General features: G+C 35.8%; 1 protein-coding gene across 2 annotated transcripts in view; it reads left to right on the top strand.

Annotated features, from left to right (window-relative positions):
* dock11 (dedicator of cytokinesis 11) overlaps positions 1–15,045 on the top strand; it is a 107,824-nt gene that overhangs the window by 49,078 nt on the left and 43,701 nt on the right. Inside the window, exons 25-31 of one of the 2 annotated variants that reach the window (XM_065275515.2) lie at positions 208–277; positions 1,133–1,258; positions 3,852–3,923; positions 5,004–5,150; positions 8,678–8,761; positions 10,646–10,757; positions 11,398–11,436. In XM_065275515.2, the coding sequence (XP_065131587.1) occupies positions 208–277; positions 1,133–1,258; positions 3,852–3,923; positions 5,004–5,150; positions 8,678–8,761; positions 10,646–10,757; positions 11,398–11,436 (650 nt within the window). The remainder of the gene's footprint in view (positions 1–207; positions 278–1,132; positions 1,259–3,851; positions 3,924–5,003; positions 5,151–8,677; positions 8,762–10,645; positions 10,758–11,397; positions 11,437–15,045) is intronic. The other variant, XM_065275518.2, reaches the window with a different exon arrangement.

Below are 15,045 nucleotides of genomic sequence, written 5' to 3'. Positions count from 1 at the left end.
CTCGGAAGACAAGTCACTGGCTGCCTCTGGGTGCCAAATCTTTTTTGTTTATGTGTGATTTTGACGGATTTTTTGTGATTTTATGTATGCAAAATGAGTTTTGTAAGTTATTTATTTATTTATCCATCCATTTGTGTCTTTTCATGTGTTTTGATGGTAGAAAATGCTCACATACATTAACATGGCCATTGTGATTGTTATCCGCAGTGTTATAATTCACATTGTGTCTCAGTGTCACGAGGAGGGTCTGGAACATTACCTGCGCTCCTTTCTCAAGGTACAACACATTAATACTCTACTCTTATAATTAATACTATGCCCTAACTTTATCATTTAGCAGGTCATTATTGTAAAATAAACCCTGACTGGGTGATGAGGATATAATTCATGAATTTAATGACTGTGTAGCCTTGTTTTAGCATCAACCCTAGCAAAACATGGAGTAGCTGTCTGTGTACTGTGCAGTCTTATTCACTACTTCCAAACAAGAACAAAAAAGTGTTTCAAAATTTTGCACTAGTAGTCCAGGCGTTTTAAGCCAAATGGGGTCAACCGTGAACAAATTGCAACAGAATTAAACTCGACTGATTTTGTACCCTCATTATGTCCTAAGTAAGGAAAAAAGCCCTGAAGAATCCCATTAGGGGAAAGTTAGAAAACATTAGGGAACAAATACTTCCTATTCATACGCCTATTCATTATTTTTCTCACATGAATAGGCTAAAAAATTCAACCTTTAGATATCATCATGAAAATTACTGAGTTGAGTACTTATATCAAGACAAACAAAAAATGTATTACAAGTTTTTTTTTATTGTTTGTTAACATGGATAATCTAATTAAAGATGTGCTAATTTGCATAAATACCACAACAGATCTAAACATTTGGTTTTTTTTCCTTACTCAGGACATATGGATGATACAAAATTAGTTGAGTTTGATTTTATTGCAATTTGTTCACACTTTTTTCCTAAAACGCCTGGACTATAAATTCTTTTTACAGTGCAAAACCTTGGCTAATTGCTTATTAGAGATACATCTTGGTGTATTTTTATAAGTTTTAGCTTCTGGGCATGGTCTTCAAAATGTAAAATATTTATTGTCAGATCAAAGTGTTTTTTTTTTTTTACAGTATGTGTTTCGGACCAACAACTCAACTTCAGGAAACTCGGTGACAACTCATGAAGTTTTAGCTGTAGCCGTAACTGCTATACTCAAGCAGACTGCAGATTTCAACACCTGTGACAAACTAATCAAGGTAGGGAAGCCGTTAAACTTGTGAATAATGTTTGTGTTCTGGTTGTGTGATCTGAAAGCTATAAAAACAAGGTGGCAATAAATTATCTTTCTAACATCTATTGCTGTAATCTCTGTTTGCCTAGTAGATGGTGCTGCTGTATTTATGTTTATTTGGTCTTAAGGGACTACTTGCACAACTACTTTCCTGTTTTTTTCTGTACATCTCAGTCATTTACAGTAAGAGTCTTCTGCGCATCTACATCTTTTTATCATTATTTCTACCTTTAACGGAGGACACTTGATTAAAACAGTAAATTCATAGCTTAAACGGGACAAATCTCAAATGAGCTGAAATTCACCCCTTAATATATATATTTTTTATCAAATGTACTCCTTACCACACTGTCCTTCTCGATAATAGTATTTTGATTCATTGATGATTGATGATATTTTATACGATGCAATAATCATGTTCAGTGACAACTGCACATTTATGTAGATTATTTGACTTTAAATAAATCAGCTGGCAAGTCTTTAAAAATCATACAGGGCTGAAAAAGGCAGATGTTCCTTCAAGTGAAACAATACATTAACTGCTGCTTGCAAAAAACAATGTGCATTTACCTACGGACATAAAGCAATCTGTCAATGAAACAATGTTCTCACGCATGAAACGATTTTGAGATCTGAAGTTGTTGGTATTTATACAGCATTTCAAATAATTATGCACATGCCATTTTTGTTTATTTTCCCAATACAGTCAGTAAGTTTACAAATTTTATTGTACCCTCAATGGTTATTTGACAGTGTGAGTGTTATAATATTTAAATTAAATAAAAATCTCAAAAGATACTTTAATACTTTGAAAAATATGCTGTTCCAAATTATTATGCAGAATGCACTTTAATCAAATTTAAAATGATATAATGATTAAAAATTAACCAGAAACAGATATATCTGCTGACAAATGTGCTGCAAGGACAGATCATTTTTTCCAAAAACAAACAAACACAATGTAAAATCAATAATGTGGTCTTTAGTCTTTATTAGTCTCCATAATCTTTTGTGATGTGCGTTAGGTTATCTATTGTCTGCAACAGACCACTGTGTGAAGAGAAATCCTGACATGCTATTGTTTACCTTTGCTATTACGTTTGCTATTGTTATTTCTTTCTCAGATTGGTTTCTGCTGAATTAAAGGAGTCATCTGATCCGAGTTCATGTTTTCCTTTGTCTTTATAGTGTTAGGAGCTGTTTATGCAATATGTAAAGTTTGTAAAAGTCTCAAACCCAAAGACATTTTCTTTTTAAAGTCCAGGCCCTAAATGTATATGCAAAGTAAGGCATCACTTTTATTCATGCTGTAGTTGATTCGCCCATTCGTATTGCATTGGGAGCAAATATTCCAAATATGGTAAGGTGCGTAACATTTCCGTCACATGCTCTAGGTATTCGGCCATTCACAATGCACTGGTTTGTTGGCCAATCAGAGCACTACGCGCTTTTTATTGTACGATGAACTTTGTACAAATCGATGCGTTTCAGCAATGCAGGGCAACAATGGAGCAACAATAATGTACAGCATGTGGCAAATAGCATGCTTTTTGAACCATAAACACAGCAAATACAGCAAATAACGTGCTTTTGACTGTAGCAATGCCATATGACATTGAAATGTTGATTTTCCTTTGATGGATTATGTACCTGCCTGGTGATGTTTAGAGTATTTCTGCTTACGTCTCAAAAAATATATGGACTTCAAAATCTTTATAACACTTTTGCTTTCACGAAGCTTAGTGCAAGAAGTCTATTCACATTCTTGTACACAATAAAAAAAACTGAATGCTCATTCCTGAGCTGTTCAGTGGACTCAAAGGTCATATCTGTGACTATGATCTATAAGTGAATGGAAAGAAAAGTGCTTTGTACAGTCAGTGCCTTTCATTTTCACTTTGCCTTGGTGTTTACGATTTATAATATCTACCATTTTATTATCTGGTAGATATTATAAAGAGTTATAAAGTTCAAGATATTTTGTGTTTCGTTGAATTTTTTTTAAAAATCGGTGACTTTTGATGGCAAACTTTATTGTCTTAGAAAATTTACAGAGGTGGTACAATTAAGTCTTCATTTGATGAACGAGAACCAATAACGATATTTAAAAGATGTCATTTGATTTTTTTTTTAAATGACATTTATCTGATTTATTCATAATTTTGGATTGTAGAAAAGCAGCTTTATAGTGAATTCAGAGTAGAAGGCTACAGGCAAATGTAAAAAAATGGGATATGGAATATATAGGATTTATGGTATTAATACAAAACACAAGTACTTAGCAATACCAACTGCGAAAACAATTATAAAATGTATATATCAGTAGTACTAACTATAAAAATAGTTAATATATTATAAGAATAATTTTTAATTTCTTTGGTATATATTATATGGTACAGGTATGTGATGTACACCTTTATATTATTTAGAATGACTATATGGCCATCCATATTATTTAGAATGACTATATGGCCATCCATATTGATTCATTATTCGTTACATTATTATTTCTCTGTCTGTCTCTCTCTCTCTCTCTCTCTCTCTGTCTTATATTACAGTATTCCTGGTTCTTCTTCGAGACTATGGCTAAGTCAATGGCACAGTACCTTCAGGATGGCAACAGAATGAAAGTGAGTGTACTGTACTTCCCGCACATGTTAGCCAAGAAGTCATTAGATCAAGACCTTGAAGTACTATCACCAAGAAACAGCCTCCTTTAATGTTATCTGAGAGAAATGTGGACTCAATTGTATTCCATTTCCTTTTTTCGTCATCATTTTTACATTTTAGTGCAATAGACTTACTTGTAAATAATTCTGAGGTACCAAGGCAGGATGTTGCAGGACTTGACATTTGTGCGCAGAACTTCCTCATTCTTATAAAGTGTGTATGGTCAAAGTATTTGAAAAAGAAAATACTTTGAATGTACACCATGCATGTGTTTGACATTTTTTTACATCACTTCATTCCAGACATGTTCAGACCCATTTGACATGCTTGTGAGTCACATTTGCATAACTGAAACCATGATCTTGTTTGTAATTTACAGGTTTGTTGTAAGAGGTGTGTTGTATAAACCTGACTTTATGCATTCCATAACATACTGTACGTCTAAAACAAGATATAAAAAATGTTTTATCCAATGCAACTTACAAATTTACCGTAGATTTACGTTTATGTTATTTACTAGCAAGAGTTTGTTCAAAGTAAAATAAATTTTAAATATTAACAAGTCTTTATCTTTACAGAATAAAACTATACAATAACAGCCTCATGCAAAGCATTCTGGGAACCAGAAATCATCATCAACCTTTTTCTGTTTTTGCTTCAGATTTTGTTTTCCAGAATGTTTTGCTTGATACTGTTTTTTTTTTGTTTTACTCTGTAAAGAGAAAGACTTGTAACTTTGAACAAACTCTTGCCAGTAAATAACATAAATGTAAATCTACGGTAAATTACTGTCAACCCAGCTGCAATTTCTATGGAATTTTTTTATAGTGTGTGTTTTATCTTTCTTTGTAAGTGTTGACAGCTAAAATAAGAAGAAAATCATTCCACATTACTTACATTTATGTCTAATAATTGTAATATTTATAATAATCTGAGTTATTTGATTGTGTTTGTTTGCTCCATCCACTGAAACTAAGCAGAAATCTATTAATTCCTGTAACACACTTTATTAAGCGTTGGCCCCCTTGTTTTACCTACAGATGCCTCGTACTCAAAGGTTTCCTGACTCGTTCCACCAAGCGCTGCAGTCTCTGCTGTTATCAATCATCCCTCACATCACCATCCGCTACGTGGAGATTCCAGAGGAGGCCCGTTGTATCAATTTCGGCCTGGCTTTCTTTATTAAGGTCAGGCCTAAAGATATAGTACTTCAATTTACGTCAGGTTTTAGGACTTTATTAAGGTTAGGTCAAACTCTTTAGGGCTTCATTAAGGTCAGGTCTAACTCTTTAGGGCTTCATTATGGTCAGGTCTAACTCTTTAAAACCTCATTAAGGTCCGGTCGAACTCTTTAGGGCTTCATTAAGATAAGGTTGAACTCTTTAAGACCTCATTAATGCCAGGTTTAACTATTCTGAGCTTTTTAATGGTGAGGTCTAACTCTTTAGGACGTCATTAAGGTCAGGTTGAACTCTTTAGGACTTTATTAAGGTCAGGTCTAACCCTTCAGAGCTTTATTAAGGTCAGGTCTAACTCTTTAGGACCTCATTAAGGTCAGGTCTACCTCTTTAGGACCTCATTAAGGTCAGATCTAACTCTTTAGGACCTCATTAAGGTCAGGTCGAACTCTTTAGGGCTTCATTAAGATAAGGTTGAACTCTTTAGGACCTCATTAAGGCCAGTTTAACTCTTCAGACCTTTTTTATGGTGAGGTCTAACTCTTTAGGGCTTCATTAAGGTCAGGTCTAACTCTTTAGGGTTTCATTAAGGTCAGGTCGAACTCTTTAGGGATTCATTAAGGTCCGGTTTAACTATTCAGAGCTTTTTATGGTTAGGTCTAACTCTTTAGGACTTTATTAAGGTCAGGTCTAACCCTTCAGAGCTTTATTAAGGTCAGGTATAGCTTTTTATAATGAGGTTTAACTCTTTAGGACTTTATTAAAGTCAGGTCTGACCATTTAGGACTTTATTAAGGTCAGCTCTAACTCTACAGAGCATTATTAAAGAAGTAGTTCACACATTGACTTGACCATAGTAATTTTTATTCCCACTATGAAAAGTTAATGGGCACCATTTTTTGGATGAACTACTCCTTTAAGATCAGGTCTAACTCTCTAGGTCCTAGGACTTCATTATGGTCAGCACTAACTCTCTAGGACTTCATTAGGGTCAGGTCTAACTCTTTGGGGCTTCATTAAGGTCCGTTCGAAGTCTTTAGGGCTTCATTAAGGTCAGGTCTAACCCTTTAGGGCTTCATTAAGCCCTGGTTTAACTCTTCAGAGCTTTTTATGATGAGGTCTAACTCTTTAGGACTTCATTAAGGTCAGGTCTAACTCTTAAGGACCTCATTATGGTCTGCCCGAACTCTTTAGGGCTTCATTAAGGCCAGGTTTAACTCTTCAGAGCTTTTTATGGTTAGGTCTAACTCTTTAGGACTTTACTAAGGTCAGGTCTGACCATTTAGGACTTTATTAAGGTCAGGCCTAACTCTACAGCGCATTATTAAAGTAGTAGTTCACACATTGACTTCACCATAGTAACTTTTATTCCCATTATGAAAAGTTAATGGGCACCATTTTTTGGATGAACTACTCCTTTAAGATCAGGTCTAACTCTCTAGGTCCTAGGACTTCATTAAGGTCAGGTCTAACTCTCTAGGACTTCATTAGGGTCAGTTCTAACTCTTTGGGGCTTCATTAAGGTCCGTTCGAACTCTTTAGGGCTTCATTAAGGCCTGGTTTAACTCTTCAGAGCTTTTTATGGTGAGGTCTAACACTTTAGGGCTTCATTAAGGTCAGGTCTAACTCTTTAGGACTTCATTAACGTCAGGTCTAACTCTTTAGGAACTCATTAAAGCCAGGTCTAACTCTTTAGGACTTCATTAAGGTCAGGTCTAACTCTTTAGGACTTCATTAAGGTCAGGTCTAACTCTTTAGAACCTCATTAAGGTCAGGTCAAACTCTTTAGGGCTTCATTTAGGTCTGGTCTAACTCTTTAGGACATCATTAAGGTCAGGTCAAACTCTTTAGGGCTTCATTAAGGTCTGGTCTAACTCTTTAGGGCTTCATTAACTCTTTCCCCGCAAGCATTTTTCATGATTTTCACAAAAGTCTTCCAGAAAATGCTCCTTTTTAAATATGTAAACATACAGTATATGAAATAAAAGAACAGACCCTCTGCTTTCAAACTAAAAAAATCTGTTTCATCCTACCTTCATGTGTTCTGTTTTTATCACCTTTAATGTAGTTTAATCCAAAACACCAAATTTTGAGCAAAAAGCTGAGATAATTAAATTTTTGTGAAAGACTTTTGATAGAGATCAGATGCAGAGCGATCCTTAAAACTTACACAGACATACAGCTGTTTGCCCTAGGGCAATACTTCCAGGTTTTATAAGTTTTATAAGTTCCTTGTGGATAATAGCGGTATTGCAGATTGACGAGATAACTCGTCAATGGCAGGGAAAGAGTTAAGGTCAGGTCGAACTCTTAAGGGCTTCATTAAGGCCAGGTTTAACTATTCAGAGCTTTTTATGGTTAGGTCTAACTCTTAAGGACTTTATTAAGGTCAGGTCTAACCCTGCAGAGCTTTATTAAGGTCAGGTAGAGCTTTTTATGATGAGGTTTAACTCTTTAGGACTTCATTAAGGTCAGGTCTGAACATTTAGGACTTTATTAAGGTCAGGCCTAACTCTTCAGAGCATTATTAAAGAAGTAGTTCACACATTGACTTGCCCATAGTAATTTTTATTTCCACTATTTATAAGATCAGGTCTAACTCTGTAGGTCCTAGGACTTAATTAAGGTCAGGTCTAACTCTCTAGGACTTCATTAGGGTCAGGTCTAACTCTTTGGGCCTTCATTAAGGTCAGGTCTAACTCTCTTGGACTTCATTAAGGTCAGGTTTAACTCTCTTGGACTTCATTGAGGTCAGGTCGAACTCTTTAGGATCTCATTAAAGTCAGGTCTAACTCTTTAGGACCTCATTAAGGTCAGATCTAACTCTTAAAGACCTCTTTAAGGTCAGGTCGTACTCTCTAGGACCTCATTAAGGTCAGGCCTTACTCCTATGATTCATTAGGTTCAATTATAACTCTAGAAGTCAGATAAAACATGCCTACATGTGTAGCATTTTAAGTAAGGCCTAATATTTTTGTGCTTCTATATGATCTAGTCTAACACATTTTGGGTGTGTATTAAAGTTGTACTTCGTTAAGCTCAGAATGAACTCTTTAGCATTTCAATAAAGAATTATTAAATTATAGGTTCACCCAAAATGCGTTAATAAAAGAATTACGTCTTTACATTTGGCAAAACATATATTGATAGTTTCATAGTTTCAGATGGCATTCTCACTAATAATGAAACTGCAATGATGTAAACTTTGTAGAAGAAAGGAAATGGGGTGAGGCCTACTGTACACGGATAATTTATAGTTTTTTCTATTGAAATTTCTATCTGTATACACTTCTGTAAATAGCTTACACCGGTAATTCATTATCTTGTGCAACTGTATAAAAAGTAAAATATTGATAGAAATTATTGTGAAGGGCTGTGGCTTAGGAAAAAATTTTTTTGTGCCTTACATAGTTTGGGCTTAGTCACCATATGTTCATGTGTCTAAAATGCTGGTTCAAATCTTGACCTTTTAAACACATTTCACCTAAGCCTGTTATAGAATAGTTTTGCATGACTGTGTTTGTGTCTCCCAACAGCGCTGCCTCACATTTATGAACAGAGGATTTGCTTTCAGTCTGATAAATGACTACATGTGTGGCTTCAGCCTTAAAGATCCAAAGGTAGGCAAGATCGTGCACGTATAGTTCATTGAACTCTATTATATGGTCAATGCAGTGCTACTCTACTTAAAAGTGAAACCAAAGTTGTACAGTTTAATTTAATTTAATTTCAAGATATAGTGCCTTTCATAATAGGAAAGGTTTTCATGTTTTCTGCAGTGTTTCACATTTGTAAAATCTAAAATTGGTCAATGTTTTGGTGTAGCAACCTACTAATTTTTTTATACAGGCCAAGGCACCATAATGATTGTTACAAAGTAATAATCAGAAAAATAGTAGTCACCTTTATTACTTTGTTGCATAGTCTTTGCCTTAAGCTGAATGCTATACCATCTATAAACGCTGCTATACCAACTTGTTTTTAACATGTATCCTGATGCATATATAGTGTTATAACTAAGCAAATCTTCCTGCTTTTATCACATGCAATAATAGAGTCAGTTATGACATTTAAAACAAATGACTAAAAGGGTTACGTGTCATCCTGGCCTTCGAATCCATGGCTGAAGGAAGTAGTTCCACAAAAAAAGAGACTTTTAAAGACACTCCTTTGTTTGTTTTAATTTTTTTACACACGTGTTGTTTAAAGGCAATATCACTCTCATAGTTATGTGATATGGCTCTACTGTATATCAGCATGGCTGTGACTCACTCACAATAGAGCAATATCATACTCCTACTCAAACGGCAGGGGAAGAAGGGATAATAAAATAAAATGAGCAAAGTTTAAAGAATAAATCTTTATCTTTAGAAATGTATTGCAGTGTATTACAATATACTTTAATACGTTCAGTTCTGCTTTTAGGAAAAGAAAACAAAATGATAAGCATCAAACACATATTTTAAACATGCAGGTTTTATTAAATTTACAACAGTGGGGACTTGGGGGTCTTCACATTAATGTCAGCAGTAGCACCACAGTTTACTAATGTGTACTAATTGCAATTGACATGTTCACATGATTTAGTGTGAAATGGTTAAAATGTCAGATTTAAAAAAGGGATGGGCCTTTTAAGATCATTTACTGTATGGACCGTTTCCCGGACAGGGCTTGAGTCTAGTCCAAGACTAAAATGCTTGTTTGATTTGTCCTAACTGAGATCAGCTTGCACTGACATATCTTTATATATATATATTAATCTTAACCCTCTCCAGAAAACCACTCCTATATTTCCATTACACTTTTTATTGAAACATAAGTGACATCACAGAAGTATTTTTTATTTGATTCTTAGGTAAAAACTCTTCACAGTAAAACATTTCACAACCGACCTAAGCTCATCATCTGTTCTGCTCTGTTTAGTTTAGATCCTATCATAACCCATGACTCATTTTAACTAGAAAATACACAGTCTGTTTAGACTTTTCTTAGAAGACATGTACAGCACAGTTCAGTGCACAAGCCATCGATCTACTTTATCTTCTGTATTGCTAAACCTGTGTAGGACTGCAGGGAGTGCTGAAGCATAACCCAGCATAGTTTTCACCATACACCCCAGACAGATGACCAGCCTGAGACAGAATATTTACAGTAATACTGAATATTTAATCAAACCTCTTTCTTCAGTTGTGCTACATGAGACAACAGCTGAAAAAAATTATTATATGTAAGGAATAATTGATGATGGGCCATTTCAAAGGACTGTAGGCAATTATTCCTATACACATGTGATAGTTCAGGACATGCGCACACAACATCAGATGTCATTTTTGTAATAGTTTGTGGTTAACCACCTGTCTTTTACTTCAAAACGTTTTGTTTATGATCTCTTTGATACTCTTAAATTGCAAGCTGTTATAACGTCATATCTGGGATATAGTTTCAATAGGACTCTCTAAAATTGCACTACCACTGTGTTTTATACAACTTTTTTATATCTGCAGGTGCTTACAGAGATGAAATTCGAATTCCTCATGACGGTGTGCAACCACGAGCACTACATCCCTCTCAACCTGCCTATGGCGTTTGGTCGTACCAAGATGCAGAGAGTCCAGGGTAGGTCTGTCTTCCCTATTTTTGTGGCTACCAACATGCCATGGCTCTCTCTCTCACCCCCCATGCTCTCATCCATTGCACCACGCCTTGAAACCCAGTCTAACGACTTGTTGTGTAACCAGAAAACCCAGACACACAGGGTTTTATGTTATCTTGTACAATCTAACTTTCATTAAATAAATTTAACTTTGCATTAAATACGTTCATATGGTTCATTAACAACATGGCTGTCTTTAGTTTGTAAATGAAAATTTGCTGATTCTGGTAAAAATTTTCACCAAAAAAATATTTCAGAGCTACTGCAGTCTAAATAATACTTCCCATATTCGCCAGACACTATCCAAAAATGCATACATGTTCATTTTATCAGTATGTACTTTCCATGGGAAAGGGGTGCCAGTTACAGTGTCTAGATGGCACGCCATGATTTAGACGAATCATGTGGCAACAACATGGCATTATACAGGGAAACTTGTTGTTATGCATTTCACATGCTTTTCTAAGAAAAACAGTATACAGTATGTACTGTGTGTTGTATTTAATCTAGTGTTACATTCTGAATACAGCCCCTCTCACAAGTTCACTCTCACCACTGATGATGACAATCCTGCATGATCGCTTCCTTTATTCATTATTTCAGATTTTATTTCGTATGCGGCGGAGTGTTTCGGTGTCTTAGGTAGGTGATGCCGACCCAAACGCACCAAATTAACCTCACTAAACATCTTGCTATGCTCCTGCATTATCATCAGTCTAACCGCATCTGACTCTCCAGAAAGATGCCTTCACTTTTCCTCTCATAAAAAAACACCAAGAGTCTGCTTTGCTCGGATGCAAGAATACGTATTGTGAGATTTTGGATGATCTCTGACAACAAAGGGATTAAAAGGGCAATCTTTCGTGTTGTCTGAGTTTTATGTTGTTCGTTGCTGTTACATTTGACCGTTTTAATGAAGTGTATATCATGTACTATATTTGTCTGCTATGCTCTGTCCTCACTTGAATTTACGACTGAGTGCAGAAACATCTTGTGTGGATTTTTTCATCTTTGACGTGGGTGTTGCATTTTTTTTCTGATTATTACACGGCTCATTGGAATGCTTGATTCTGATTGGCCATTGGCAACATTTGCATGTTTTTTATTCACAGAACAATCGCTCAAAACTAATAACACATGGTAACCCAGATGCTGAAAATCATTTTCACATGTAGGAGTGAACGGGGCACAAACTAACGCGGGGTTAATGGTGTCGCAGCTACTTTACATATTTATACAGGGCCGAGCAATTTGTGCTTTTGGTCTTTTTCTCTTACTGTCAGAAGATGATCTCCTGTTAATTTGTGAGTGTTTTGGAGGCATTAAAGTAAATTTCTTCATCTTAAGTTTTTTTTTTCGATTTCTAACTAAGTGACCAAATCCAAGATTATATTATTATAATCACTGTCTTGTTACCTAAAACAACACACTATTTTAAAACATGTCAGCAACTCCTGGTAACTGATAGCTGGGATTGAAATAATTTTTTACACAGTGGGGTTAGTTGTAATGTAAATACTATTAATCAAAATGATAGGGGAAATAACTCACAATCAAAAATTAAAAAAACAATACAAATTTTGGCCATTTTTGCCTTCATTTAACAGTGAGTAATGGAGTGTGCACACCAAAGCTTTTACGCCCGGGGCCAGCGCATGTTTTCAATTGTTTCCAGTGGAAGCTCTTTGTTTTTCAAATAAGCCAGCAGCTAGCGTTTTTCTTCCGCACTGATAACCAGCGCTCTGCGTTTTTTCCACGCTCAACACTGAGCGCCGAGAGTTGAAGAATATTCAACTTTGGGTAAAAAGCAATCACAGTAGAGGAGGGGCGGGAGATTACCACAGCAACCAACCGGCTCACAGCTAAAGTATCACAGCAACCAAAGCGCTCAGCTGAAGAAAGCTGGCACTCAGCTGAAAAAACAGCTGGCATTTGCAGTTATCCAGGCTGCGTTTAAAAGTTTTGGTGTGCACAACCCCTAAGGAGAGGACAGGAAAGTACAGGGGGGAGATAGGGGTATGGGATCGGCAAATGACCACATGCCGGGAATCGAACTCGGGTCGCCGAAAGTGCGAAAGCACCACATGTCGGAGCGCTGCCCACTACACGCAATCACAATTTTGTCTTAATTATGAAGCGCTTTCAGAAAAATCTATTTAAATGCATTGATGCCTAATACAAGGATGGTTAGATGAAGGATCATGGATGGATGAATGTGTGAATATCTATCTTTTATAGGCAGATATATAAACAATATCAATATAGACAGAATATTATTTAATTATTTGTCTTTTAACCAAACTTTCTACCAGGTGTTAAAACAAACCCAATGTTGTAAAGTTTGCACTCCTGTCACTTTCGTTGTAATTGTACGATAACGGTAGGTCCCTTAACCCTTGTGCCTTGTTCCAATTCACTACCCTTTCATGTTGTTAGCGGCCAAAAAAGGCCACTAAATTAAACGGCTGTAAAAATGTATCAGATTAATATTTTTCTTAAATTTTTTTGCATAAATCTGTTAATCAACCTCAGAACTGATCAAAACTACCAAATGTTTCCAAAAATTTCATGATTTTAACTCTTTAATTGCCAAGCTCATAAGTGGTGCCACTGATTTGAGAAAAAAAAAAACACAAAATCACTGATTTTCAATATAAAAAGTGATTGTGGACTGAATTTTTTTTCACCCTTTTCACAGTCTTGGGCATGCCAAAAATTGGTAAAAACATTGGCTTTGATGCATTTTTAGTTTTTGTGCAGCATCAGATAAAATTTTTTTCTCCCTCATTTATTGTTTGTGGCCATTTTTTCCCCATTGACTTCCATTATAACAACATTTTTTGATTGCAGAGCCATGACACCTTATTACCATGCATTTTTGATTCTTTGTGGTTTTAGTTTTTGCAAAGAGGTAAAATTTGTCATTTTTACTGTTGATCACCATGTGGCACAATTAACCCTTTAGTAGCCTGTGCAAAAAAAAGAGCTTGAATTCTGGATTGTACATTGAGTTATATGGACTATAACAGCATATTAGAGAGAGAGAGAGAGAGAGAGAGAGAGAGTGTGTGTGTGTGTGTGTGTGTGCGTGCGTGTGCGTGCGTGCGTGCTTGCATGTGTGTGCGTCTGTGTGGAAAAATCTGTAAAAAATCTTCTCTTCATCAGATTTATTAACAACATTTATTATGAACCAAAATGCAAAAACAACTTCAAATAAACTGAACAATGAAGCAAGAGTAGAGGATGGATGGAGAACTAAACAATCAAACTAATTTTTTGGTGTGTATATGTGTACGTGTGTGTGTTCAGTCTTTTTAGCAGGACTTGCAGCATATTACTTGGTGCTCTCTGCAAGTGTGTCTACCACAACGGATACAAATGCTGACTGTTCTTTTTTTGGTTCTGTACACCACTTGCATGTTCCCCTCTTCACTCCTGAGCTGCTGGTGCCTGCTGGTGTCTGTGGATTTGTGTCTAGAGGGACAGCTACAGGAGACTAAATCCCTCTCACCAGTGCAGCACTAACTGGTGCACGAGGGAGGTGCTCTCTCCTCAATACTAACACTAACCCTACACACACACACACACACACACACACACACACACACACACACACACACACACACACACACACACACACACACACTCGTACACACACAATGGTTTTATAGTCCATATAACTCAATGTACAGACCAGAATTTATGCTCTGTTTTTTTGCACAGGCTACTAAAGGGTTAATGGTGCCACATGGTGATCAACAGTAAAAATGACAAATTTTACCTCTTTGCAAAAAGAAAAGGCACAAAGAATCAAGAATGCATGGTAATAAGGTGTCATGGCTCAGCAATCAAAAAATGTTGTTATAATGGAAGTCAATGGGGAAAAAATGGCCACAAACAATAAATGAGGGAGAAAAAAATTTAATCTGATGCTGCACAAAAACTAAAAATGCATCAAAGCCAATGTTTTTACCAATCTTTGGCATGCCCACGACTGTAAAAAAGGTAAAAGAAAATCCAGTCCACAGTCACGTTTTATATTGAAAATCTGTCATTTTGTGTGTTTTTTTTCCCCAAATCAGTGACACTACTTATAAACTTGGCAATGAAAGAGTTAAAATCATGGAATTTGTGCAAACATTTGGTAGTTTTGATCAGTACTGAGGTTGATTAACAGATTTATGCAAAAAAATGTGAAAAAAATTTCATCCGATAAATTTTTACAGCAGTTTAATTTAGTGGCCTTTTTTG

Source organism: Paramisgurnus dabryanus, chromosome 2, assembly GCF_030506205.2.
Source record: "Paramisgurnus dabryanus chromosome 2, PD_genome_1.1, whole genome shotgun sequence".
NCBI classification, from domain to species: domain Eukaryota; kingdom Metazoa; phylum Chordata; class Actinopteri; order Cypriniformes; family Cobitidae; genus Paramisgurnus; species Paramisgurnus dabryanus.
Note: the sequence above shows the minus strand (reverse complement) of the source record. Positions and strands in the feature narration are given on the sequence as shown.